The sequence below is a fragment of the Astyanax mexicanus genome, chromosome 2, assembly GCF_023375975.1.
Source record: "Astyanax mexicanus isolate ESR-SI-001 chromosome 2, AstMex3_surface, whole genome shotgun sequence".
NCBI lineage: Eukaryota > Metazoa > Chordata > Actinopteri > Characiformes > Acestrorhamphidae > Astyanax > Astyanax mexicanus.
In genome coordinates, this window is record NC_064409.1 from 18950945 (window position 1) to 18976025 (window position 25081).

At 37.1% G+C, this 25081-nt stretch overlaps 1 protein-coding gene across 2 annotated transcripts in view; it reads right to left on the minus strand.

The window, feature by feature from the left end:
• Positions 1-1592: 1592 nt before the first annotated feature.
• Positions 1593-25081, minus strand: part of LOC103023221 (copine-8) — a 226914-nt gene continuing 203425 nt past the window's right edge. For both annotated transcript variants that reach the window (XM_022671345.2, XM_022671344.2), the window contains 5 exons: positions 18598-18725; positions 13446-13548; positions 10554-10611; positions 9805-9878; positions 1593-7557 (listed from right to left, as the gene is read on the minus strand). In XM_022671345.2, coding sequence (XP_022527066.1) covers positions 7369-7557; positions 9805-9878; positions 10554-10611; positions 13446-13548; positions 18598-18725 — 552 coding nt within the window. In that variant the 3' untranslated portion in view covers positions 1593-7368. The remainder of the gene's footprint in view (positions 7558-9804; positions 9879-10553; positions 10612-13445; positions 13549-18597; positions 18726-25081) is intronic.

Here is a 25081-nt window from a genome sequence, read left to right on the forward strand (position 1 = left end):
TGGATCCTGGCAAGCAGTACATTCTCATGCTGCAATTAGAGTGTCATACCAGCTTGCAAAAACAGTCATTACTACTAATGGGACTCCGGATCAGTGTAGAGAGAGAGAGAGAGAGAGAGAGAGAGAGAGATAAGAGAAGGAACAAAATATGAAGATCTTCAGCAGCCATGACTTTGTAATGTGTGCAGCATGTGGTTTTACATTGTCTTGTTAAAAAAAAATGCATGCACATCTCTAGAAAATATGTTGTCTTGTAGGCAGCATATGTTGCTCTAAGATCACAGTGTACTTTTCTGTATTAATGTTGCATCACAAAAGTCTGAACAGTCCTTCTTGTCTATGATCTGGACCACACTGTGTACATTTGTTCCAAAAATAGTCCTAGAATACCAATTCTGACCACAATACTCTTTGTTTCTGACTTTGGACTTGATAGAACACAGTGGACCAACACCAGCAGATGACCTGTCTCCCCAAACCATCACTGATTGGTGGAAACTTCACACTAGACCTCAAGCAGCTTGGGCTGTGTGTCTCTCCACTCTTCCTCCAGACTCTGGTCCCCTGATTTCCAAATGAAATGTAAAATTTAATGATGATCAGTGATGGTTTGGAGAGACATGTCATCTGCGGGTGTTGGTCAACTGTGTTAAATCAAGCCATGTCTACCAGGAGATTTTACAGCACTTCATGCTTCTCTCTGCTAACAACTTTTATGGAGATGCGGATTTCATTTTCCAGCAGGACTTGGCACACTGCTCACACTGCCAAAAGTACCACCTGCTCTTATATAATATTCTAATTTTCTGAGACACTGATTTTTGGGTTTTCATTGGCTGTAAGCCATAATCATATAACAACATTTAACAACATATAACAACAATAAAATAAATAGACGCTTAAAATAGATCACTCTGTGTTTGGTGAAGAAGGCTTTGATGATGTACTTACTACAGTAACTGATGACCGCTTACTGATTAATTACACTTGAGTCAAGTATTATAATACTGAGGAATAATTTATAAATAACTATGGTGGTAACTCTTCATTACTTAGTGCTTAGTTACGCAGTACTTAAGCATTAATTAAGGACCGTATTGTAAAGTGTTACCAATACATTTATATAATACACAAGTTTTACATTTAAATCTTAATTAATGAAATACAGTAACGTTTTAATGAAAAAAAAAAAAAATAGATGCACCTGTCTGTGGATCTTTTTCAATTTTCTTTTTTTTAAGATTTAATTTTCTCACACGTTTCTTACAAACTGGAGATCTACTGAGACTACTTTGAGACTCATCTTTGAGACATTTCTCATTTACTGCCTTCATGTCAAATCATGATTACAATTACCTGTTATTACCTCATTATTTCATGCTTTTACTTCATAACAAGCCATAAATTCTCCCGTTCCAATTTTTTGGAAATGTGTTGCAGGCCTGGATATATTGTATATTAATAACTGAAATGAAGTGGAGCAGATGTATGATAAAATACCTTGGGTTCATACCTTTAGCAATCAAATAATAGTGCAAGTACATGAATGAAACACACAAATAGAGTCAGAACAAAGAGAAGCAGAGAGCAGGACGTGTTTAGTAAGAATGTTTATTCCAAAATCAATACTTTTAATACAGAAATAATCATTTCATCATATGGATTTACCAGACAATCAGTTACTGCAATCATGCTTCTCTGATTAATCACCGATTTCCAAAAGTACAATATGATTTCTCTTTTTTTAATACATGAAGTTGTGCAAAGAAAATAGACACTAGAAAGCAATTCTACACCGACACAAAATATAGAACGATTCATATCTGAAGGCATTGCACAATTCCAAGAATTCAGTGAGAGATTAAGGCAAGTTTGTACAGTTGTTTTCCATTTTTTTTCACTTTTTTTGTCTCAAAAACACTCTATTAATAACAAAAGAACTGGTGCATCTCCTGTAAAACTGTACATGCAAACATAGTGCACATTATATTTATAAGATATGACAAGCATACGATATATTATTTGGATATCTTCAGTAAACAGAGTTCATGTGAATGGAATCACACGTTTAACCCTCAGATGAAAACCTGCCAGATTGGCACTCGTCAGCATCCCCACCCACCCACACCCACACACACACATACTCACATGCGCACACACACACACGCATATACATACAAACACAAATACACATTCATACACACTCCTCACACACTCATACGCAGGCATGCATGCTCTGATGTGGTGGATCTTGGTATAAGATGCGGCACCGGCGAAGGACGACAGTTAGACGTAAGAGCTAAAACGAGCTGCCAACCGAGCAGCAGACTCGATACGGAGAGTACACACACCCCAACAGCACTCTCACACACTCCTACTGTCCGGCACTGCCACACCCCGCCGGGTACTCTACACTGAGCTGCCAGCTTATTCAGCAGGGGGTAAGAGTGCACCAAAAAACTGGGCTTAAGAGATAGTGAGGTTACTGTGTTAAAATACTTCTCACAAAAATAAAATAAAATAAAATACTCAGGTTAAAATGGGGAAAAATATACTTTGAGGGAAAAGAAAAACAATATAGACAATATATATTTACGCAAGATTGAAGCAAGATTTATAAAATCAGTTTTTACACTAATGTAACCTGTATGATAGGCACAAGCCGATAAAGTTAGATAATGATAGATGGCACTTGTAAATGTTAATAAAATGTTATAAATGTAAAAAGTTAGTTTTTTTTATGAAAATGTAATTGAGCACATGTACAGTATATGTAAAATGTATTTTAAAACGTCTCAAAATAATACTTAAGGGGTCACTAAATCCCCTGATTTAGCTGACTCCACCCTCAGCACTGGGTGATGTATGGGTTTAGAGGCAGGGCAGGAGGAAGAGCTGATTGGCTGAGCTGCAGTATGCCTTTGATAACGATGAGATGCAGATGGTTGGATGTCAGCAGGGGGGCGGTTTTATTGATTAACTGATCTGCACACAGACACATCATCCTCGTCTATAGCACAGTTGAACCGAAGAGGGCGCTGCAGAGGTGGAAATTACAATACTACAATAAAATGTTTTTGAAAGGTTAGGAGGACTGGTATGCTTCATCATGTCAAAGTCACACATTTTAGCTATTTAAGGAAAAATATGGTTTAGGGCTTAGTGGCTCTTCAAGCACAGTAACTAATAACAATTAGATATTACAAACAGATAACAGATAGCACTGGTACTTGACTAATACGTGCTTTGAAGTACACAAAAAGTAAAAAGTTCTTCAAAATACCGTAATTAGCAGGCAATATTTTTCAGTAGGCTATATAATTATAAATTTGTGTTTTGAAGGGTCTCAGAAATGTAATTAGTTAAAGGACATGTAGTTAATTTCAATAATACTCAAACTAACAATCCTCCAAAATAATACTTAATAACAGTAATAAAAAAATCGAGTATTTTCCACAACTGTATTTATATTGTTTTACATTAACATTCTGTAAAGTAATACATGATACTGAAAATACATTATATTGGTTCTTCTGCAATGAGTACTTTGAATTACAAATGGAGTAGCAAGTACTTTTTCCAATATTAAGTATTTTTATTCTTGGTAATGTACTGAGATGAGTAAAGTACATGTAATTGTTATTTAGTAATACTCAAATCAATTAAAAAGTCCTCAAAATTATATGTAAGTAAAGCAACAAACTATAACTACTTAAGTATTTTCCACCCCTTTATTTTAATACACCGACTGTGGACTGAAACCAGTTGGCCACTTTATAAGAAACACCTACCTACAATAAAAGTGCACTTTGTAAGTGTATAAAGTGGTTTAGAGAGACTGACTGTAGCCCATCAGTTGGTGCAGAGCCCACCAGTCCCACTCTTTAACCTGTTCCTCCAATAAAACTGAACCACCACTGTCCAGATGTTATTAGAAATATTATCAGAACCATTATCAGAACATCTGTAAGGTATTCAGTCACTATCTGTAAACCTACAGCGTGTATGTATATGTACATAAAATGATGAGAAAATGACCAATAATGCCTAATAAACTGGCAGCTCAGTGTATATTTTGTCCAGATGATTTTATATAAGAATTGCATTTCTTCAGTATGTTATTGAAGACCTGTTTACGCCTGACGGTTTCATATTTTTCACTGTAAAAATTCCTGATTGCAGTTCAAGGCAGATCAGCGATGAACTTCATATTAAACTAACTCGAGTGAGAAAAACAACTCGTGGCACACACTCCCACTCACACCAGCAGAGCTACAGAAAGATCCTGCATCAGACGACACGAGGCTTCAGCACATTACAGTCTGTGAAAGTACAAAAAGTCCACTTAAACTCGAGTCTTTTAATGAATCTGCTACATACTGTGGCGTTCACATTACTCCTAATATGTGTGGGGTATTTAAAAGGGGCAGGGGGTCCGATGCTTCTTATAATTTATTTATGATTATAGCATTCTCACCCGTATGACAGGAAGCCTATTCATGTTGCACCCATAGACATGCTTTGTCATCGCAACTGTTTTCCTTGGTTTCCCTGGTCAACTGCTCAATGCTGGTTGACTAATATGACTAACAAGATCCCAGCTAAGAGAGAAAGTTATAAGAAGATTTACAAATGTTTTGAAATGTTTCCAGGAAGGTTAGCTTGTAATGTTACAGAAGTAATGTTTCAGAAATGTTCTTAAAACATAAAAATTAAAAATGGCTAAACAGGGGCTGTTTTAACATTTTTGGTCCCTCCTGGCCAATAAAGACCATCTTAGATTATCTTTTTTTTTAAAGCTTTTTTTTAAGTCTTCAGCTGTTTTTTTTTCAGCAGGGTATAGTCATAATGCAACAATGTAGTGTGATTTTATATATATATATATATATATATATATATATATATATATATATATATATATATATATATATATATATACAGGGTATAATGTACTTTTGCATCCCAACTGAGTTGTGCAGTCCCAACATTCTGTAAAGCTTCCTCAACCTCACACCAGTTGCTTTGGAAGAGCATATTTGTGGGTGGAGCATAAATAGGCAAACTGGGTCTGTAAAGAGCTAACAGCTACAATGAAAAACACTGTTTTTTTTCATTTATCATTCATGTTATTAAGTGTCTAAAGGCATTTTACTATAATCTGTTAATGCTACTGAATCACAAAAACCCTTCCCTCATTTCTATTCACAACAAACAGAGAGTTACAATGCTTCTGTGAAGACTGTTTAAGACTGTAAGGAGTAACTGGTCGGTAAAATGTCATTAAAAACGACATCATTCCAGATTTTCCAGGGATGTGCGTAAATAACATGTGGTTTGAGGCTGCGCAGTATAAAAAGAGACCTGCTAAGACTTCCTGATAATAGCTGCTTTTGGAGAAGATCTCATTAATTCGTAAATCAGTGGAGATGTTCAGGTACAGCTACACTGTAAGAACTGTAATACGCTGTGATGCTGGAGGGTGAGGTTGGAATTTCGAGCTGTGCTTTAATTCGATTCTTTGGGCAAATCTGGCAACTAAGATTTAAGATAAGATTAATCTATATTAATATATGACTGATTCACAAATCACACACCTATAAAACACTCTCACACACACTCTCACACACACAGCTCTATTCAAAGCGGACATCTGAAACGAATGGAAGAAAACAATGGCATCTGTGTTTTTGACCACTGGGCTCATAGTCTCAAATCCTATTTGAGAGCAGCTGCTAAAGTTTCAATGCAATGGAACACACTTTTTCCCATACACACCCACACACACACACACACACACCCACTCACAAACTAACACCACGCTTGTGCCATGGCGATGTGACAGAAATAAAGAGAGAGAGAAAGAAAGATAAGAAGGAATAAATAGATGAAATCCAAACATGCATCACAAAGCTGGCTGTTACTCCACGCCATGCAAGAGATGCGCTTTTTTTGAGTGACGCTAAACTGTCGCTGCGGCCTGCGAGACGCGTGGCAAAGACAACACGCCGAGAGGATTCCCAAAATATTCCAAAGTTCATATTGAAAGATTTACGCATATAAAAGTATCCAACAGTAAGAAAATCATCAACATGTAAACACTGAGTGAGAGAGAGAGAGAGAGAGAGAGAGAGAGAGAAAGAGAGAGAGAGATAGTAGAGAAAGTAAAAAAGTAAGAGCAAGGCAGGCAATGTAAAAAATTAAAAAGAGAAATTAAAAAGAGAAATGTGAAAGGGAAGAAAAAATGAGAATCTGAAAAGATGAAAAAAATAAAAGGAAAAAATAAAAGAGAAAAAAGTGAGAAAAAGAGAGAGAAATAATAAAGTAAAGCAGAAGAGCAAAAGAGAACTGTAGAAAAAAACGGGAAGACAGAGTAAAAGAAAACAGGTAGATAAAGTAAAAAGTGAGAGATAGAATCATAGAAAGAGAACAAGACACAAAAGGTGAAAGATAATAGAAATAGAGAGAGGGAAAAATAAAGAAAGGGAAGGTAAAAGAGTTAAAAATAGAGAGAAACGAGAGTTAAGTGAAAGTAGAGTGAGACAAAAAGAAGAAAGAAAAAAAGAGATAACGAGAAGTAGATTAAATTAAAAAAGTAAAAAAAGAGATGAAAAAAAGAGTAGTTAGTTAAATAAGAAAAAAAGAGAGAAAGAGAAGTAGAATATGTTTTAAAAAATAAAGAAAACTAGAGAAAGAGAGGTAAAAATAAGTTAAAAAAAGAAAACGAGAGAGAGAAGTAGCATACATTAACAAGAGATAAAGAAAAATATACAAGTAAAGAGAGTAAGAGAGAAAAGTAGGTAAAGAAAGTAAAACAGAGAGAAAAAAAATTAAGAAAATAAAAAAGAGAAAGTAAAAAAGAAGGGAAGGAGAGAGACAGAGAGAAGGATATACATAAATAAGAGGAAATATCTATTTCCAAAGGTATTTACAACAGTCGAGAGAGTGGGTTCACGGCCAGAGGCTGAAGACCCCCGGCCCGTTCTCCTGGAAAAACCTGCGATTGAGTCCAAGAGACACTGCCTCATCCCTCCATCATCTCCTACTATCAGTCCGAGAGAGAGCCGGAATAACATCCGGCTCCTGTCCATCCCAACACTGAGGCTACAACAGATAAGCTAGCCAGGTTCCGAGGCAGAGCGGGAGAGAGAGAGAGAGAGAGAGAGAGAAAGAGACCCTGACAGAATTGTAGTAAATCTGCTCTCACTGGCCTCCTCCGACCACGCTGCTGTCTTCCTTCTACTGCCCATAGTGCAACAAGAGAGAGAGACAGATAGAGGGGGGCGAGCGAGCCCCTCTACATCACTGAGTGTTTCAGAGAGAGATAGAGATATACCGAAAGAGAGAGAGGGAGAGACGGACGCTAGCGGATCAGATCTGGGTCTGGAGCGGGTGTCCGGGGGGCGTGTAGGGAGGGGGCGCGGGTGAGGGTTTGATGCCCCTGGTCTTCATGTAGGACAGGAACTGGTCGGGGATCTCGGCCAGGACGTCCTTCGCCAGCCGGGCCATGCTGAGGATGTGGTTCCCAGTACGGTCGATGTAGTCTCGGAATGGAACGAACTGTAAAACACAGAGAGAAACAGCCATTCAGATCAGATGATTTAGCAAAATTCTGGGGAATTTTGTGTACAGGGTCCTGGGACAGATGTGAGGCCTGGGAGGTGGTACTAGAGAGCTGGGAGCCAGTAGGAGGGTTTCTGTAAGTGGGATACCGGTTGATGCATGGTATAACTTGTTATATATGTGACAGAGGTGGAAAGTAATGAATTACATTTACTCAAATTACTGTAATTGTGTAGATTTTATGAGTAATTTGTAATTTTTAAGTAGTTTTTAAAATAGGTAATTTTACTTTTACTTAAGTACACATTGGAAAACTCCCCATTGCTGAGTAACAAATGAAATGCTGGGGGGAAAAATACTAATTGTCTGAATTAAAAAAAATGTAGTTTTGTTCTCCATGGCAGCGCAGCTGAACTTTTCCCAGCACATAATATAATGGAATATAATCAAGAGGAAGATGGATGATCACAAGCCATCAAATCTGAACTGCTTACATTTTTACACCAGGAGTGGCATAAAGTTTTCCAAAAGCAGACTGGTGGAGGAGAACATGTCAAGATGCATGATAACTGTGATTAAAAACCAGGGTAATTCCAACAGACATTATATTATATATAAACTTGTTTTCTTTGCATTTTTCTATTTGAGGTCTGAAAGCTCTGCATCTTTTTTGATATTTCAGCCATTTCTCATTTTCTGTAAATAAATGCTCTAAATTACTATTTTTATTTGGAATGTGGGAGAAATGTTGTTTGTAGTTTATAGAACAAAACAACAATGTTCATTTTATTCAAACATATACCTATAAACAGCAAAATCAGAGAAACTGATTCAGAAACTTAAGTGATCTCTTAATTTTTGACAGAGCTGTATAATTATCAGCAGTAATAATTCAGTAAGTAAGTAAACAATTCCTATTTATTTGCTAAATTTAACAGGAAATATGTTAACACAGTGATTTGTATGAGTGTAACACAGTGTGCCGCTCTGACAAAGAAAGAAGAATTCGTCCACAAGTCTGTAAGAAATTTGCAATGCTGATTTGAAAACAGCAATTATCCAGCATAGATGGCATTTAAGCAGCAGAAGTGTTCAGAATCAGCATAATAGCACTGCTGAGGCATCAAACACACCACGCCAATCAGGTTAAAAGCCTCTCGAAACGAGAGCCAAATTACCTTAAGAGTTACCGCTTTTATTTAAAGTGCTTCTCCAGCTCTTAACTCTCAAAGATCTGACCCAGCATCAGAAGATGCAGTGGAGTGTGGATGTACACTACTGGTTAAAAAAGTTGTGGAACGTGCTCAGGTCAAGTCTAAATCCATTCTAGTCAAGATGTGTATGCATTTGCACGTTTGTGAAAGCAGTGGTGCAACTCTAAGTAGTTGAATGCAGCATTCACTAGAAGGGGTGTCCACACACATTTGGACATATGTAAAGTATGCAGTATGTAAACTCATCATGAACTTACGTTACGTAAGGGGACATTCTGGGATTACACATGCCTGTATAAATTGTGAGAGTGAACACTGGTCAGTCTGCTCATGGTAAGGCGGTGTGAATTATGGGAGTTGGAGTGAGGTCTGATAGTGCGACATTACATTGCTTTGTGGCGAGACCTGTGAAGCTAAGCTAAGTAAACAAAACTGTAATTCTTAAAAAACAGTAAGACAAGTCAAACGAGCTCTAGATATTAATCTACACAGATTTCTCTCCTGAAAACTGTTTATTTGGGTGAGTAAAGCGCTTCTGTTTATTTACAGTAAGCTTACAGTATATTTCCAGACTTCACCTAAAGCTTGAGCATTAGCATTAGTGGCTAACCGCTAGCAAACAGAGCTACACTGAGGAACCCTGAGTGTTTCAGAAAGCCAGGACGATATTACAGTAACGGTTTGACCCACGTAGCATGTTTTAACATGGTAAAGGCGCAGGCTATAGGCAGATAATTCTCACCTCTGAACAGCAAAAGAGCTAGCGCTGTGGTTAGCGGCTAGTGCTAATGCTAGCCGGGGTTAGCAGCAGAGTACAGGCCGATAATACTCGACCACAGAGTGACTTTACTGCTTTTTACAACCTGACTGGTCAAATTCATACGTAAGGCGCACTGAAGATTTTTGGGAAAATTTAAGGATTTTAAGTGCGCTTGATAGTGCGAAAAATACGGTATGTGTGTGTGTAAATTTGTGAAAGTGCTTCAGGCCACGAGGGAGAGAGAGAGAGAGAGAGCAGAACACACTGTACCTGCACAATGTCTCTTTCTGCATATCTGCCTCTCGACGAAATCCTCACTTCATCTCCATCCAGCTCCACCATCGCTGCAGACACACAGAGAACCAGCTCAGTGACAGACATACATACATAGAGAGACAGACAGAGAGCAGAAGAAGGAGATGAGCAGAGAATAGTGGGAACACAGGGTAGAGAGAGAGAGAGTAAGAGAGAAAGAGAGAGAGAGAGAGAGAGAGCATGGTATAGAAAGAAAGAGAGAAGCTAGCAGAGTGCATGTGTCTCTATGAACAAGTGTGGTCGTCCCTCTTGACTGTTTGAACTGCCATCTCTATTTCCACCAATAACAGGGTGAGGAGCATTGGGGCTTCACTGCCTTGCAGTGTGTGTGTGTGTGTGTGTGTAAGCGTGTGTGGGTGCGTGTGTGTTGGGTGTAATTTGTGCTGGAGCGAGATTCTGCTGTCAGATTACATGGACTTTTCTTCAACCATAGACACACACACACACACACACACACACACACACACACACACACACACACACACACACTTCACATGCAGGAAGATTTTCACTGCAGCTCACATTGAGATACACAGTACAACTAAATTACACAGTGAGTGAGAGACAGAGAGAGAGAGAGACAGAGAGAAAGAAGCATGGGCGAGAGTAATGGAGGTGATAAGAGTGAAACCAAAAGGCACCTTGAAAGTTGAAAGAGACCAACAATATACTAAATACTATAATAATATAAATCATAATCCTACCATCAAACTCAGCCGGTCCAACGCCAACGATGATAATTGACATGGGAAGACAGGAAGCCTGGAAAGAGAACAGATGAGAAAACAAAATATTTAAATTCATGACTAAACAAAAAAAATGGATATTAAAACCTAAATTAAAATTTTTGCTAAATTCTCACAAAATATGAGGATGTGAAAAACATACATTTCGTCACATAAAATCATGTACACGTGATCCATAATTAAACAGTATTGAGAGATCAACCGGCATGACCAGCTTCACTAACTGCTTGGTAAATGTAAATCTTATGGCCTAATATGCTTCCCAGTGTTCTTTCTTAAAGTTCTCATTATATCGTTTTTAAATTCTTTTTAAAATGTCTAATTGGTTTCTAGTATGTATGAATGCCATGTAAAAAAAAGTGCTCAGGTGTTTCTATTTAGCCCTGCTTTAGATCACTGAATAAGAGATCTCTGAAGAAAGACACGATTTCAGCTCTTGCTTATGAATATTCATACATGCAAATATATATTGCCTCTGATTGGCTAACAGCACTGCAGCAGAGAATGCAACCTGCTGCCTTCCTTCACAGTTAATTTTACAGCTCTGAAACTCAAACTACAAAATGTTTTCAGAGATACAGCCTTAGTTATAAAGATATAGCACATTAAGTGCTAGGTAAAATTAACCCTTAAACTTCACTTAATGCCAGACTCGAGAGCCCAGACTGTCCACCCCGGTGGTGTTCTCTCCCCCACAGCCAAGAAACGTTATTAATGCCACGAGCTGAGCCCAGACTGCCCGTGGAATCATCCAGAGATCTGATTTAAACCTAGTTATTTACACAAGACAGCTAACACTAACTACCTCTGTAAACAGAAGCTGTAAGCTCCGCCTGTGGGCAGTCCTGAGCCGAGGTGGGCGAAGCCATAAAGTCACTGGTTAACGTTTCTCTGATCAACACGTATTTCTGAGGATTTTCTTTTACTAGCTACTGTAGATAATGGAGGCTGAGGAACAGTTTCATATGCAGCATGCATATACAACTCAGAGAGACCTATAGTATTTCGCAAAGAACAAGAAAAAGTGGATTTTAGCTGAATGAGACCTTTAAACACTTCTATTCTATTATTCTACATACAGTACATATGGACAAAAAATATTGGGACACTCGCTCACGTATCATTTTAGGTATTAATAAGTTTCTTCTTCTTTTTTTTCGGAGCAACTGCCTCTACTATTCAGGGAAGGCTTTCTATTAGATTTTTAATAGTTTTTTTAATTGGACATTAAATGATAACCTCCACATGTCATTCCCAACAAAAAAAATATTGAATTGTGCTACATTAATCCATGATCTCCCTCTATAATTTGTGGCTGGCATTAGGTATGGATACATTATGTTGATGTTTATCTGGTCCTCTTCGTATTCCATTGGCAATAGTTTCACCAAACTAGAAACTGGAAATTTCCCTTTAAGAAGGTCAATCAAAAACAGGAGTGATGGCTTGTGAAACAGTACAAACTTCCTGGTGTACATTGGACCTGCTGCATTAATAGAGCCGTGCACTGGTCCAGAGCATGACAGGTCATCCATATGGATGAGCCCAGCCTGCGAGGGCTGTCTGGAAACCTTTATGGATCTGCCATGAAAAAGTAATAGGCACTCCTCAAAGAGCAATTTGTGTGACACCTTTTAAATGACAGCCATCGGCAGAGGTGAGAGAGAGAGAGCGAGAGTGAGAGACAGAGAGAAAGAGGGAGAAAACAGAAAGAGAGAGAGAGAGAGAGAGAGAGAGAGAGAGGAAGAGTATGTGTGTGTGTCATTAGGAATGATTGATTGGAGTGGAGTCAAGCTGCTCACCCTCTCCATCAATCCTACCTGCTCTTTCTCAGACGGGAAAACTCTCTCTCCTCTCCATAAAGCTCTATCTCTTCAGATAATAAAGATATGTGGTTCTACATTCCGTGTTAAGACACACATTCAGATCCTGACCTCACTGTTAAAAATCTAGTATAAAGCACTCCCTGGACAGTTGATACTTAGTTACTCTGACAACTGCAGGTTAAACTCTTTTTAATATATTCAAATATTAGAAAAAATATATATATACACAAGTGGATAAGTGTAAAGTGGTATTAAAAAGTTATTAAAGAGCTTAACTGAAATTAATCCAAACAAATGATTTATAAAGGAAAATACTGAAAATGATCATGGGTGCCCAAACTTTTTAATGCCACTGTAAACGCTTCTACAGGTAAGGTTTAGAAACAGGGTGGCACATGTGCACCTATTTACGCTATTTACTCACATAGACATTACCCAGACTTTGTACTAGGGTGCTGGTAGGATAATATAATAATAAAATCTTGTATCTCCAACATTGAAACTTTACAGCAGAGGGAAAAAATCAGTAACAATACAGCTCTGGAAAAAAGAGACCATTTAAAATTGATTTTAAAACCTCTGGAATATAATCAAGAGGAAGATGGATAATCACAAGCCATCAAACCACCAAACTGAACTGCTTGAATTTTTCAGCAGGAGTGGCATAAATTTATCCAAAAGCAATGTGTAAGACTGGTGGAGGAGAACATGCCGAGATGCATGAAAACTGTGATTAAAAAACAGGATTATTCCACCAAATATTGATTTCTGAACTTTTCTGAAATTTCTTTGCATTATTTGCATTTCTCATTTTCTGTAAATAAATGCTCTAAATAACAATATGTTTATTTGGAATTTTGGAGAAATGTTGTCCGCAGTTTATAGAATAAAACAACAATGTTCATTTAACTCAAACATACACCTATAAATGGTAAAATCAGAGAAACTGATTTAGAAACTGATGTGTTCTCTTTTTTTCCAGAGCTGTATATATCAGTTTTTATCTGTAGGTGAAGACACTCACATTGACAATGGACTCTTTGGTCTGGGCCATGTCGGAGATGACTCCGTCTGTGATGATGAGCAGGACGAAGTACTGAGAGCCGTCCTTTACTGAGGCAGCATACCTACAGGAAAGAAAAAACGAAACACACATTATTTCCACCTTCTGCTCTGGAGATAAAATGAATAATGAAATATATAAAATAACCCATCCTAGCAGAAGATCTTTCATCAGGAACTTAATGAAATGAATAACCTCCGCGTTGCCTGCAGGTAATTACAGCCAGAGCTGCTTAGTGGGTATATATATATATATATATTTGTCTTTTTTCTAGAATTTTTTTCTTCTGAAATTACATGTGTGTGTGTGTAACCTTTGCTTTCCACTGGCTCCCAAAAGGCACAGTGATATTTAAGGAGCAAACAGAGGCTGGCTTGTCTTTGCCAGTTCGGTAAGGGAAAGTCAATGTCTCTCTCTCGTTTTCTCTCTCTCTCTCTCTCTCTGCCTCATCACTACAGTTAACGAACATGGAGCTATGGGGAAGATATAGGAGTGCGGGGAAAGCAAACTGCACGGTTTCTAAGCGCTGCTGCAACAGTACAGCAGTATATTATTAAACCGCGTGGGCGTGAGACATGCCACAAATGCTGAGATTAAACACAGAGAGAGAGAGAGAAAAAAAAGAAAGAAAACGAGAGAGATGAAGCAGTGCACACACTGACAGCTCTGCCTTCAGCGCTGATGTGGCCATGTGTGTGTGTGTGTGTGTGCCCCAAGAGCATCAGTGATAATGACTGGGAGTCCATTAGCCGAACAGCCTTTCTTGTCACCTCTCGGACATGGTGTCATTTGCTCAGTCGGCCAGATCGACTCTGCAGGACACACACAGCCAATTTACCCAACTTTTTCTTTAAGTCAAACTAATTAGCAAACATTCGACTGGCAGGAATTGACACTCTATAGAAAGTTCTTGGACTAGAAGATACGGTGGAATAAGGGAAAAACAACAACATATGTATCCGCTGAAATGAAAGGGCGTATTGTTTTTCATCTAGAAAGCAAGAAGCAAGCCCTGCTGTATACAGTCTGATCTGATATGATTTATATTTATGGGTCTGCTTGCTTTATGCTGGCTGAAAAGGCAATGGACAAATTCCAGACTTTTCCAATTCTGAGGCCAGAAATACACTGACTAGCCCTTGTGTGGTGTTCGGGTCTGTGGGACCCGTTTTCATTCTTCATCAAATGATACTAAAAAAATATTTTTTCTAACTCAAACTCATTGGCATTGGCTCATTTTTTGTGAAAAACATATATCAAAACACATTTTTGATAAACACACACTGTACACCCCCCCCCCCCCCATACACATTTATATTACATACAGTATGTTTGGCCAAGGGCTAATAAACATTGCTTTATTTGTAAATTTGAAACTAAACAAAATTTCTACTCATATCTTGAGTTTAATTCAGTTTCTTTTACATTTTATTAAAAAACTAATAAAAAAAAGAGTAGCACTTTTTGAAAGAAATGTTACATGTAAGCTGTTTATATTGCTTGCAATTTAGGTGAAACAAGCATGTGAAAAAGCATTTTAATGTAGAATTGCTTAATTTTGCTGAATTAAATACAAGTAACAAAGTAAACGAGTAACAAAAATATGAACACCACACAAGGGCTAGAGAAAAAAACAAAGTCACCACCTGGATAAAAGATCTGGGGTTGAAGCTGTAGTTGGTCTGCAGGTTTAGGTTCAGCAACAGTATGTGCTGAAAGAATGAGGTCAGCTGACTCCCTGAATATACTGAATATAGACCAGGTTATTCCATCAATGGATTTTTTTCTTCCCTGATGGCACGGGTACAGAGCCCGGGAAAGAAAGTGGATGAAAAATAAATAAATTGAGCGAACAATATAGCAGTTCGTGCTCACGTTTTCTTTAATTCGAGTAAATGATTTGCAATTCATGCTCTTTTTTTTTTTTTAATTCGTGCTCACGATTTCTCTAATTCGAGCAAACTATTTCTTTTTTTTGTTTTTTAGGTAACGATTTTTATGCGCACTACGACAAGAAGATCGGAGGGAATCAGCTCCCTCGCCTCATGATGCCTCCCATGTGTGGAGAGAGTGCACAGTTTCCAGTCATAAATAAAGGAAATAAACATTTCCATGATACAGGATGACTGTATGTGTTATTAAAACCATATCAAGTCAAAATTATGATGCAATGTGAAATTGTATTTATAAATTTCTGATTTTTAACAAAAATATAACGTAAAGTAGCATCATTTTATAAATGTACAGCTATAAGACTATAAGGTCTAACTGTGCACTATAAAAATGTGAAAATAAAATAAAGATGATATAAAATTTATGGCAACACTTTATAATAACTTTCATTAATATACCATTAAGAAATGAACGATAACTTATTTTTCACATTTTAAGAAACTAAAAAGTTGCTATCACAATTGTAAATACTTATGAATGCATTGGCAACATGAAATGCAATTGATAAACATTTACCTGGTTTAAAATTCGCATTTACTAGCGATTTATTAATGTTTAAATTCTGATGAGCTAATGATTTGCTAACATTTTTAATATGAATATCCATGCTGATAAATAAGTGTCATGTGTGAGCATTTGTTAATATTTAAATTCTGATGAACTACTGCTTTGTTTACACCTACTGATCCTTAGTTAAAAATATATTAATGAAAGCTATTATAAAGTGTTACTAAATTTATATAAGCATTGTGTGACTGTTGTCTATAAAATATATCAGTTATAACACATACGTAGAAAGGGCAACAATATAGATGGCTGTGGGTTCACTATTTGACAAACATGTCATATTCGCCCTTTCTACGAATGTGTTATAGCTGATTATTAATGATTTTTAAGGCATTTACAGCCTAATTAGTAACCATTAATAAACTCATTGTAAACCATTTATAAACCCTTTATGAAGGTAGTCTTATTTTAAAGTGGTACCCCATATTTAGTGTAATGGGTTAAAATCATTTAAGTAATTTAGGACAGTGTATGCTGTGAAAAGCACAAACACAGGTAGTTTTTTACCTTACAAACTCCCACCTGGATTCAAACCACGGCTCTTGCTGGTAATCTTTCTATCTCCCTAGGTAAAACTAATCCAGCTCAGTAGACCATTTGAACATGATTGCTGTGCAGTGCTGGAAGCATCAGGGTACACTATTTTTTGCCCTATAAATCATTTTATTAACTCGCATATTTTTCTGTTGTACTCCATCAGCCATCCCTGGAGCCTACAGGATCCTGAAGAAAACTAATTATGAAAAACACACACACACACACACACAGGCCGAGCAAAACACACGACCACGGCTCCAAATCGATTCGCCTGGAGCTGATTTTATATTACTACACATACAGTGGGAGGTGGAGTGGAGATTTCATCAGATTCTACTGTATTAAGGCTTTTTTTTACCACGAAGGGCCAACTGATTTAATTATCTTAGCCTTGCTTTAATGCAAATCTATAAAGCTCCTCTACATTTCTTGCTTTTAATACATGATATAACCCTGGAGCGCATACAGTAGGTCAGGAATATTAATAAAATTAAATGTATCAGGAAATTAGCTGAAAAGGTTACCAATACCTTGCGAGATGCAAATCAGAAAATCTGATTTGTAATCAATGCAGCCCATTAATTGCACCAGCAGCATATCTGCTTTAACGTAGTGTTCATAACTGAAGCGGTTACTGGGCATTAACTCTAAATACTGGGCTTCAACAAGACATATGCAGGATAAAAATAAGAGACCACTTACAAATTATGAGTTTCTTTGATTTTACCAAATTGAAAACCTCTGGGATATAATCAAGAGGAAGATGGATGATCACAAGCCATCAAACCAAGCTAAACTGCTTGAATTTTTGCACTAGAAGTGGCATAAGATTATCCAAAAGCAGTGTGAAAGACTGGTGGAGGAGAACATGCCAAGAGGCATGAAAACTTGGATTAAAAATCAGGGTTATTCCATCAAATATTGATTTCTGAACTCTTAAAACTTATGAACTTAAAAAATATGAACTTGTTTTCTTTGCATTATTTAATATCTGAAAGCACTGCATCTTTTTTTTATTACAGTCATTCCTCATTTTCTGCAAATAAATGCCCTAAATGACAATATTTTTATTTGGAAGTTGGAAGAAATGTTGTCTGTCGTTTATAGAATAAAACAACAATGTTCATTTTTCTTAAACATAAACCTATACATAGCAAAATCAGAGAAACTGATTCAGAAACTGAAGTCTCTTGTTTTCTTTCAGAGTTGTAAATAGAAAAAAATACTAGAAAAGTGCATTGTCTGCAACACAAAAAAAAAAACACAAAAGGCTGCACATTGAAGTTGGTTTACAATAGTTTCGAGAGTGTTTACAGGTAATTGATAAGGTGTTGCCTGGCTATTGAAAAAGTGTTGCTAGGCTGTGAGTAAGGTGAGGTACTGCTATGGTATAGTTTTTGGTTGCTAAGATGTTGCTTTGTGGTTGCTATGGAAAAAGGCTGGCTGTTAAGGTGTTGCTAGGAGATTGACACAGTGTACAAAGTGTTTACTGAGTGGATTCAGGTGTGTTGCTCATGGTTGCTAGGTATTTTTACTCCCCTCTAAAGCGATTAACGCGGTTAGCGGATAATGCTAAGAATGCTAATGTTAGCAGTAGGCTACAAGCCGATAATAATAGTCACCTCTGGATGGCCAAAGAGCTAGTGCTTAGCATCGTTAGCGGCTAATGCTAATACTGCTGGAGAACTAACCTAAAACACCTGTATAACACTGTACTTCAGCGGAGTGGCTTTACTGCTTATTAGAACCCGACTGGTAAATTTTATAGACAAAGGCACAGGATTATAAGGCACACTGATGATTTCTGGGAAACTTAAAAGATTTTAAGTTTGCTTTGTAGTGTGAAAAATACGATATTTATTGTTAAACAACACAAATTTTTTTTTTTTTGATAAGTCTTTCTGATCAAGTCAAGATTTATTGTCCAGATAAATTATGTAAAAAAAAAAATCCTCAGATTCTTATTTACAATGTGTGTAAAATGTTGTAAATTAAACAGAGGAAGAAGAATGTCCCACTGGCTCAGAATCAGTTATACAGGCTGTATGAATGTTACCTGGCTACATGGTTTATGACTGGGGAGAAGTTGGTGGGGCCGTACAGCTGGACAGACTTCAGGCTCTGGTAGTACGCCTCCATCACACCATCTATTCCATTACAATACGGGTTCTGAGGGTTTCCATTCTGTAGAGACACAAGAGAAAAAAAACATATCACTAACATCAATTAGACACTGATAATTGGATCTATGGATGTATCTGTGGATCAATAGACTAATACTCAGTGGGCCTTATTTTAGCAATGTATAGGCGAGCTGTTGACCATGCACTGTGCAGCTTGATTTAGGGTGTGTCAGTGTGTCTTTGCTATCATAACGGCAGGAAGAGTACACCTTGCGAGGTTTGAAATGCACAAAAGGCATGTACTAATTTGTGACATAAACAATATAAAAACAGTGTGTCACTTGCCATTTCCTTTAAGAGACAGGTGTGCTCTGACTTTGGCGGATTGATATTTTAATGGCGTAGTGCTTTTGTGCTTCTCAGCAGAGGAAACTGATCTGCATGTTCATGTTGTGAAGGTGTGCATTTTATTAATGTAAAAGTTGGGTTTATGCACTGCTGTGTGTGTGTGTGTGTGTGTGTGTGTGTAGCGAGTTAGAGTGTACATGCGTTGAGCACATGGAGCACCTGTGCTGCCAAGATAGCAATAAACATCTGACTGTTGCCAAGGTTCATTTCAGTCAGCGGCGCACCTGTGTTTTCCATTGCCAAGATAGCAATACACCTGTAATTTATCTGAACACACCTCTCTTCCAGACCACCACACCTATCAGCATACATATATTTGCAAGTGTCTTTGCAAAAAAACGATGCAGGTGAAAGAGATAAAAAAAAAAAATAGAAAATATAAATAAAAATAGACTGTTGGTGGGGTTTAAGATAGCAATGAGCATCATGGTGAGCCTTGTTCAGGGTGTAAGATAGGGCCCAGAGCCCAGTCCAAAACCTATCACACGCCTGTCACTGCAGACATCCAGTCCTCCTCCTGTAATAATGAAATGGGTAGCAATATTGAAATTAATTTCAGGGCTATATATTTTACATTTAAACCTCATCTGCCTTCTCTAGATCTTCTGTAGTAACACTGAAATTTTTGTGGAGGCAATGCTGTACAGTAAAATAGTACACCAACTCTCCACTCCACACAAATCCACACCAACTTCAAATTTAAGTATGTAAAATACAGATAACATTTTTAACATAGTGGATTTTTCTGTGTTTTGTAAACAGGGCAAAATACGCAATCTCTCTCATACATCTCCCTTTTTTCAGTAATTCTTTCTTCTGATTTCTGAACCTTTTATCTGCTTCCTAATTTCCTCCTCCAGGCGAGCGAGTGAGAGAGTGAGAGAGAGGTTATCCTGCGGTTATTTGTGGAGCATAAACAGACAAGGATGCTCTGAGGTGAACTTTATAAAACGATTAAATAAAATGTTTGTTAGATGCGTCATACCCCCAGTTGTTTAGCTCTGCTCTGCTCTGCTCTGATCAATTTCAATTTTGTGTGAACAGAAACATCACCCAAATACTTTTACCTCACCTTCCCATCACTAAACCCCTCATTGATTGCTGTCATCCATTTCCTTTTCTCCTTAGTTGTGATCTACCATAACATTTATTTTCTATAATTTAACAGTATTCTGCTGTAATCTATTTTAAATGTGATATTGTGTCAATTCCAGTATCCTGCTGTAAACTTAAAACAAATACTACAAATCTTCTGTGATTTAATAGTAATTCACTGGAAAAAAGTTGAATAACTTCAGTTATTAAATAATGATTAAATAATGATTTAAATAATGATCGCTGGTGTCACTAAATCATTTTAAACTTTTAATATCTAACCACCTACAGACAGCCTGTAACTGTTTTAGTTGAACAGGCTGTTTTTTTTTCTTTTAACTTTTTTAATCTATTTTAATTATTTTGTCTTTTTATTTATCTAATTTTATGTTTCACCTTTCAGCCCTTTTATTATATATATATATATAAAAACTTTTTTTCATTTCATCCTTTTATTTATTTTATTACGTTTTACTTTTGGCCTTTTACCTTTTTATTTCATTTATTTCGTTCATTTTATTTTTTATACTTTTTTAAAAACTTATTATTGTTGTTTATTTTAGTTCCATTATTTACTTTTTTTTATAACTTGTGTTATTTTAGTCCTTTATTTGTTTAATTATCTCCTTGTTTTAGTGCTTAACATTTTAGCCTGTCTCCATATCCTTTTATTCTGAATTATTATATTTCTTCTTTATTAAATCTTATATTGTTTGCGTGTTTTTATAATTGAAACTTATTTTTCAGTCCCTTTAATTTTGTATATGCTCGGCATCTGCATTGAAAATGAGGGTTACCTTCAATGTATTTACTGAGTGGAAATAAAGGCTACTAAAACATAACAATGCTGTTAGCTTAATTAATTACCTGTGTAATAACAATGCTAGGAAAAATGTCCCCTTTTTGTCTCTGATTGTTTTTACTGTAACATTAGTAACATTTACTATGATCGCTTCAAGCCAGATTTGAGTCACTTACATATGAGTGTGAACCTAGACTAGATACAGACTCCTGTGCATTTTTATAGACACAGTCACAGTCTCTCTCTGATCATCTCTCATCAAGTTTTTAATTAGAAGTAAATAAATTCCACCATGTGTGAAAATAACCATATTTAAAGCTTTGGCAGTCTGGCATGTGTGGCCGTTTCCGTTCCTTTGTTTTACTCTTTCTGTGTGAAACACATTCACAGTGTCCACAGCCCAGATGGTGCGGCATCTGTCCACCATTAAGAACACAGTATGGTCTTCCCTGCCCATATCGCTTTAACAGACCGGCAAGAGCGTGGCATGAGGACCAGCAGCTTCAACCAGGTTAAAAGAAGACAGAGGTGAGGTAAAAACTCTCAGAGACAGCGTAACTCTACAGCAAGGTAATAACAGAGAGCTATAAAGAAAGGATATGGATGTTTTTTCTTCATAAAAACGGAATAAAAGGAACTTTATTGCAGAGCTTTTGTAACTTAATGCAGAGCTTTTTGTAAGTTTATGAAGAAACCACTGCTCCTGAAACCTCCAGCACGGAGCTGTACAGATACATTTTCTACACATATCATTTTCTTCTGCTAAAACTCTTCCTTCTTTTAATCTAGTAGCAGCAGATTCAGAGGACTCATAGAAATGAGAAATTATGAAACCTAAACAGAGGTGCTCAGGATACGAGGAGGAAATAAAAATGAGCAGAAAAACAAACTCTGTCACGATGCTGAAAACAAACTGCAGGAGGCTAAACAGCAAGTAATCTAATCCACAGTTACTGTGGGCAAGTGCAGAGAAAAGTTTCTCAGTTCCTTAAAGAAGTTATAACTTCTGAATTCATTTTAGCTGTAAAAACGGGCTCATTATTTGTCCACGTTCACTCCTTTGGTTTGTGTCCCTCGATACAGTAAGATGTGACTCCATTTGTCTGTTTCTTTAGAAATGACTTCAAAAATAAGACATTTATCTAATGAGAAAAATAAGAGAAATCACGCCAAATAGTGATTAGTAGGGGTGGGAATCACAGAACATCTCATGATATGATGTTATCACAACAATTGACATATTGCGGATGGAATACAGACACTCACAGATACAGTTTTTGGGTTTTGTTAAAAGTTTGAATGGCACAGGAGTAGTCAAAAACCGAAGTAGTGTAATACCAGCAAACAGGAACCACGTAAAATAAACCATATCATAAACAGAGAGACAGTCCAGAGTTCATACACGATAGATCCAGTAGTAGAGATAATCCAATACGGGTAAACGAATAAACAGTTCAGGTCAAACACAGAAAATTCACAATAAGGGGCAAAGGCAAAAATCGGCGTAGAAGAAACAAAAAGCAAGGTCATACACAAGAAAAACAATCACAGAGATAATAAGGCTTTGTAAAGTGGATGAACCAAACAATACGCGGCACAGGTGTGTGCAGGGAGTGTCCTTTTATACAGCAGGTAATCAGTATTCAGGACTTCCTGGAGGAAGCAGGTGATGTGTCACATGAGTGGGTGTGTGTGTGATGTAAGCTGGTGGTGCGTTCTGGGTAGTGTAGTTGTCTGACTAAAAACCTCAGTTACAGCTGTGTGTGGGAGGAACAGAAGCGCCTACAGCACCAAACGTGACAACAATTATGTTTCTGTAGCTTTGTGTAAGAGCTTCAATGTATGGACGTAATAGTCTCGGGACACCTTTTTTATACATGTTCTTATACACTGTTTCTACCCTAAATCAAGAGTTATAAAAAGAGTTTCTCCTGCTTTCGTCAGAGTAACAAAGTCTCTACTATCCACGGAAGGCTTTCTACTCAATTTTGAAACATTAGTGTAAAGATTAACATATTTTTCTGACTATGAGGCGCACTTCAACTTATGTATAAATTCTACCATACAGGTTGAAAGGAGCAGCAAAGCTACTCCCCTGAAGTTTTTAGTGAAGTTTCTCCAACACTAAGCAGCATTAGCATTAGCCGCTAACCACAGCGCTAGCTCTTTGGCCATTCAGAGATTAGTACACTGTGTGTTTGCTGTGTTAAAAACAAGCTACGTGGGACGAACCTCTAGCAAATACAAAGTAGCTACTGGCTGTCCTAAAAGTCGCTAATAGTAGCTAAATGACGCCAAATGACGCCATCGCCAAATTTGCATAATACATGTTTTTGAAGCTGTAAAGGATTAACATTGTGGGAGAGTAAAAAGTGAGTAAAAACACCCTAAATATGTTAGAAGTCTAATAAAAGAACAAATTCTGTTGATTTTTAAATAGGCAGTCACTTCTCAAAATAACTTCATTTTTACGTAAATTACATAAATCAGTTTGGAACTGTTATTCTATGTTTTTTTGTTTGTTTGTTTGTTTTTATTTTTTCTTAAGTTTTCTTTTTTTTAACCTATTATAGACAAATTGTTCAATGATGAGCTAGCTAGATCTTTAGCTTTTTAAAAAGAAGCAGACACTGTGGATGAGCTGAGTGACAGGCTACGTGGTGAATAACCTCGCTAGATTTGTTGCTAGTCGCTTTTTTTTACAAACAAAGTCGCTAGAGGGTCTAAAAAGTCGCTAAATATAGCAAAAAAAAGTCGCTAAGTTGGCAACACTGACTGCTACACCCAGCCTTAGTGCTGGAGAAACTTCACTGAAAGTCTGAAAGCCAAGTCAACTGAAATTTACTTATAAAGCACATTTAAAAGTGCTGTACAATAAAACAAAATTTTAAAGAAAACAAATCAGTGATAAAAATTTGAAATATTCTTAACTCCTAATCTATGATATAGGGGGGAAATTTATTTACTTGAAAAAAAAACAACAATTAAAAGAACACAAAGGCCACAACATTAATCCCTAGGAAGATTAAAAACTCACACTCACACTCAGACAAAATAGTGGAAACCTAAGCTTACTATAAATAAACGGAAGCACTTTTCTTTCTTCTTTCTTAAATAAAAGTTTTTCGGGAAAGTAATCTGTGTAGATTAACATCCAGCGCTTGATCTACTTTAAAAAAAAGGTTTTTTTTTAAGAATCACAGTTTTGTTTACTTAGGCGCTTCCCCCAAGTTCCCCATTAGAAGGGAAACATGCAATTTATAATCTAGTGTATGTATGAAAATAGACTAGAAAATAGATGTTCATTGATAGTTGTCTTATAATCCGGTGTGCCCTATAGTCCAAAATATAAGGTATTGCATTCATTAATAAGCACACTTTTCAGTTTAGCACCACCTCATCCTCAACTTTGCAACTCATCCCAAACAAATTGAATAAAGCACTATCTTTCCAAGGAAAATAGCCCAAACTCTTAACATTGTCCAACTTTCTCTTGACCCAGGGTGTGACAAACTAAATACAAAGTGGGCCAGGAACTGAATATGTGTTCAAAAATCTATATATGGTCACTTACCCAGATGACACCCGGATAACAGTTGGAACATCATATGGGTGACTATCAATAGCAGGGGTGGAGTGGCCCGCGAGGTATTTTAGAAATAGAATGAGAGTTGGCCCGCTGTAAAGCAGGTTTTTATAATGTGAGATTCAAAGTTTGAACGCTAGGTGTCAGAAACGGGCCAAAGAGTCGGAGAGGGTGCGCATTTCTAGCGCAGAAAATCGGGGCAAAGAGTCTAAAAGTGGAGAGGGTGCGCAGTTTTAGAGCAGAAAAACGGGAGGCAAAGAGTCTAAAAGTGGAGAGGGTGCGCATATTCAGCGCAGAAAAACGGGGCAAAAGAGTCTAAAAGCGGAGAGGGTGCGCATTTCCAGCGCAGAAAATGGGGCAAAAGAGTCTAAAAGCGGAGAGAGTGCGCATTTCCAGCGCAGAAAATGGGGCAAAAGAGTCTAAAAGCGGAGAGAGTGCGCATTTCTAGCGCAGAAAAACGGACCGAAGAGTCTAAAAGTTGCCATAATTAAGGAGTTTTATATTAAAAGACATCATGAAATTAAAC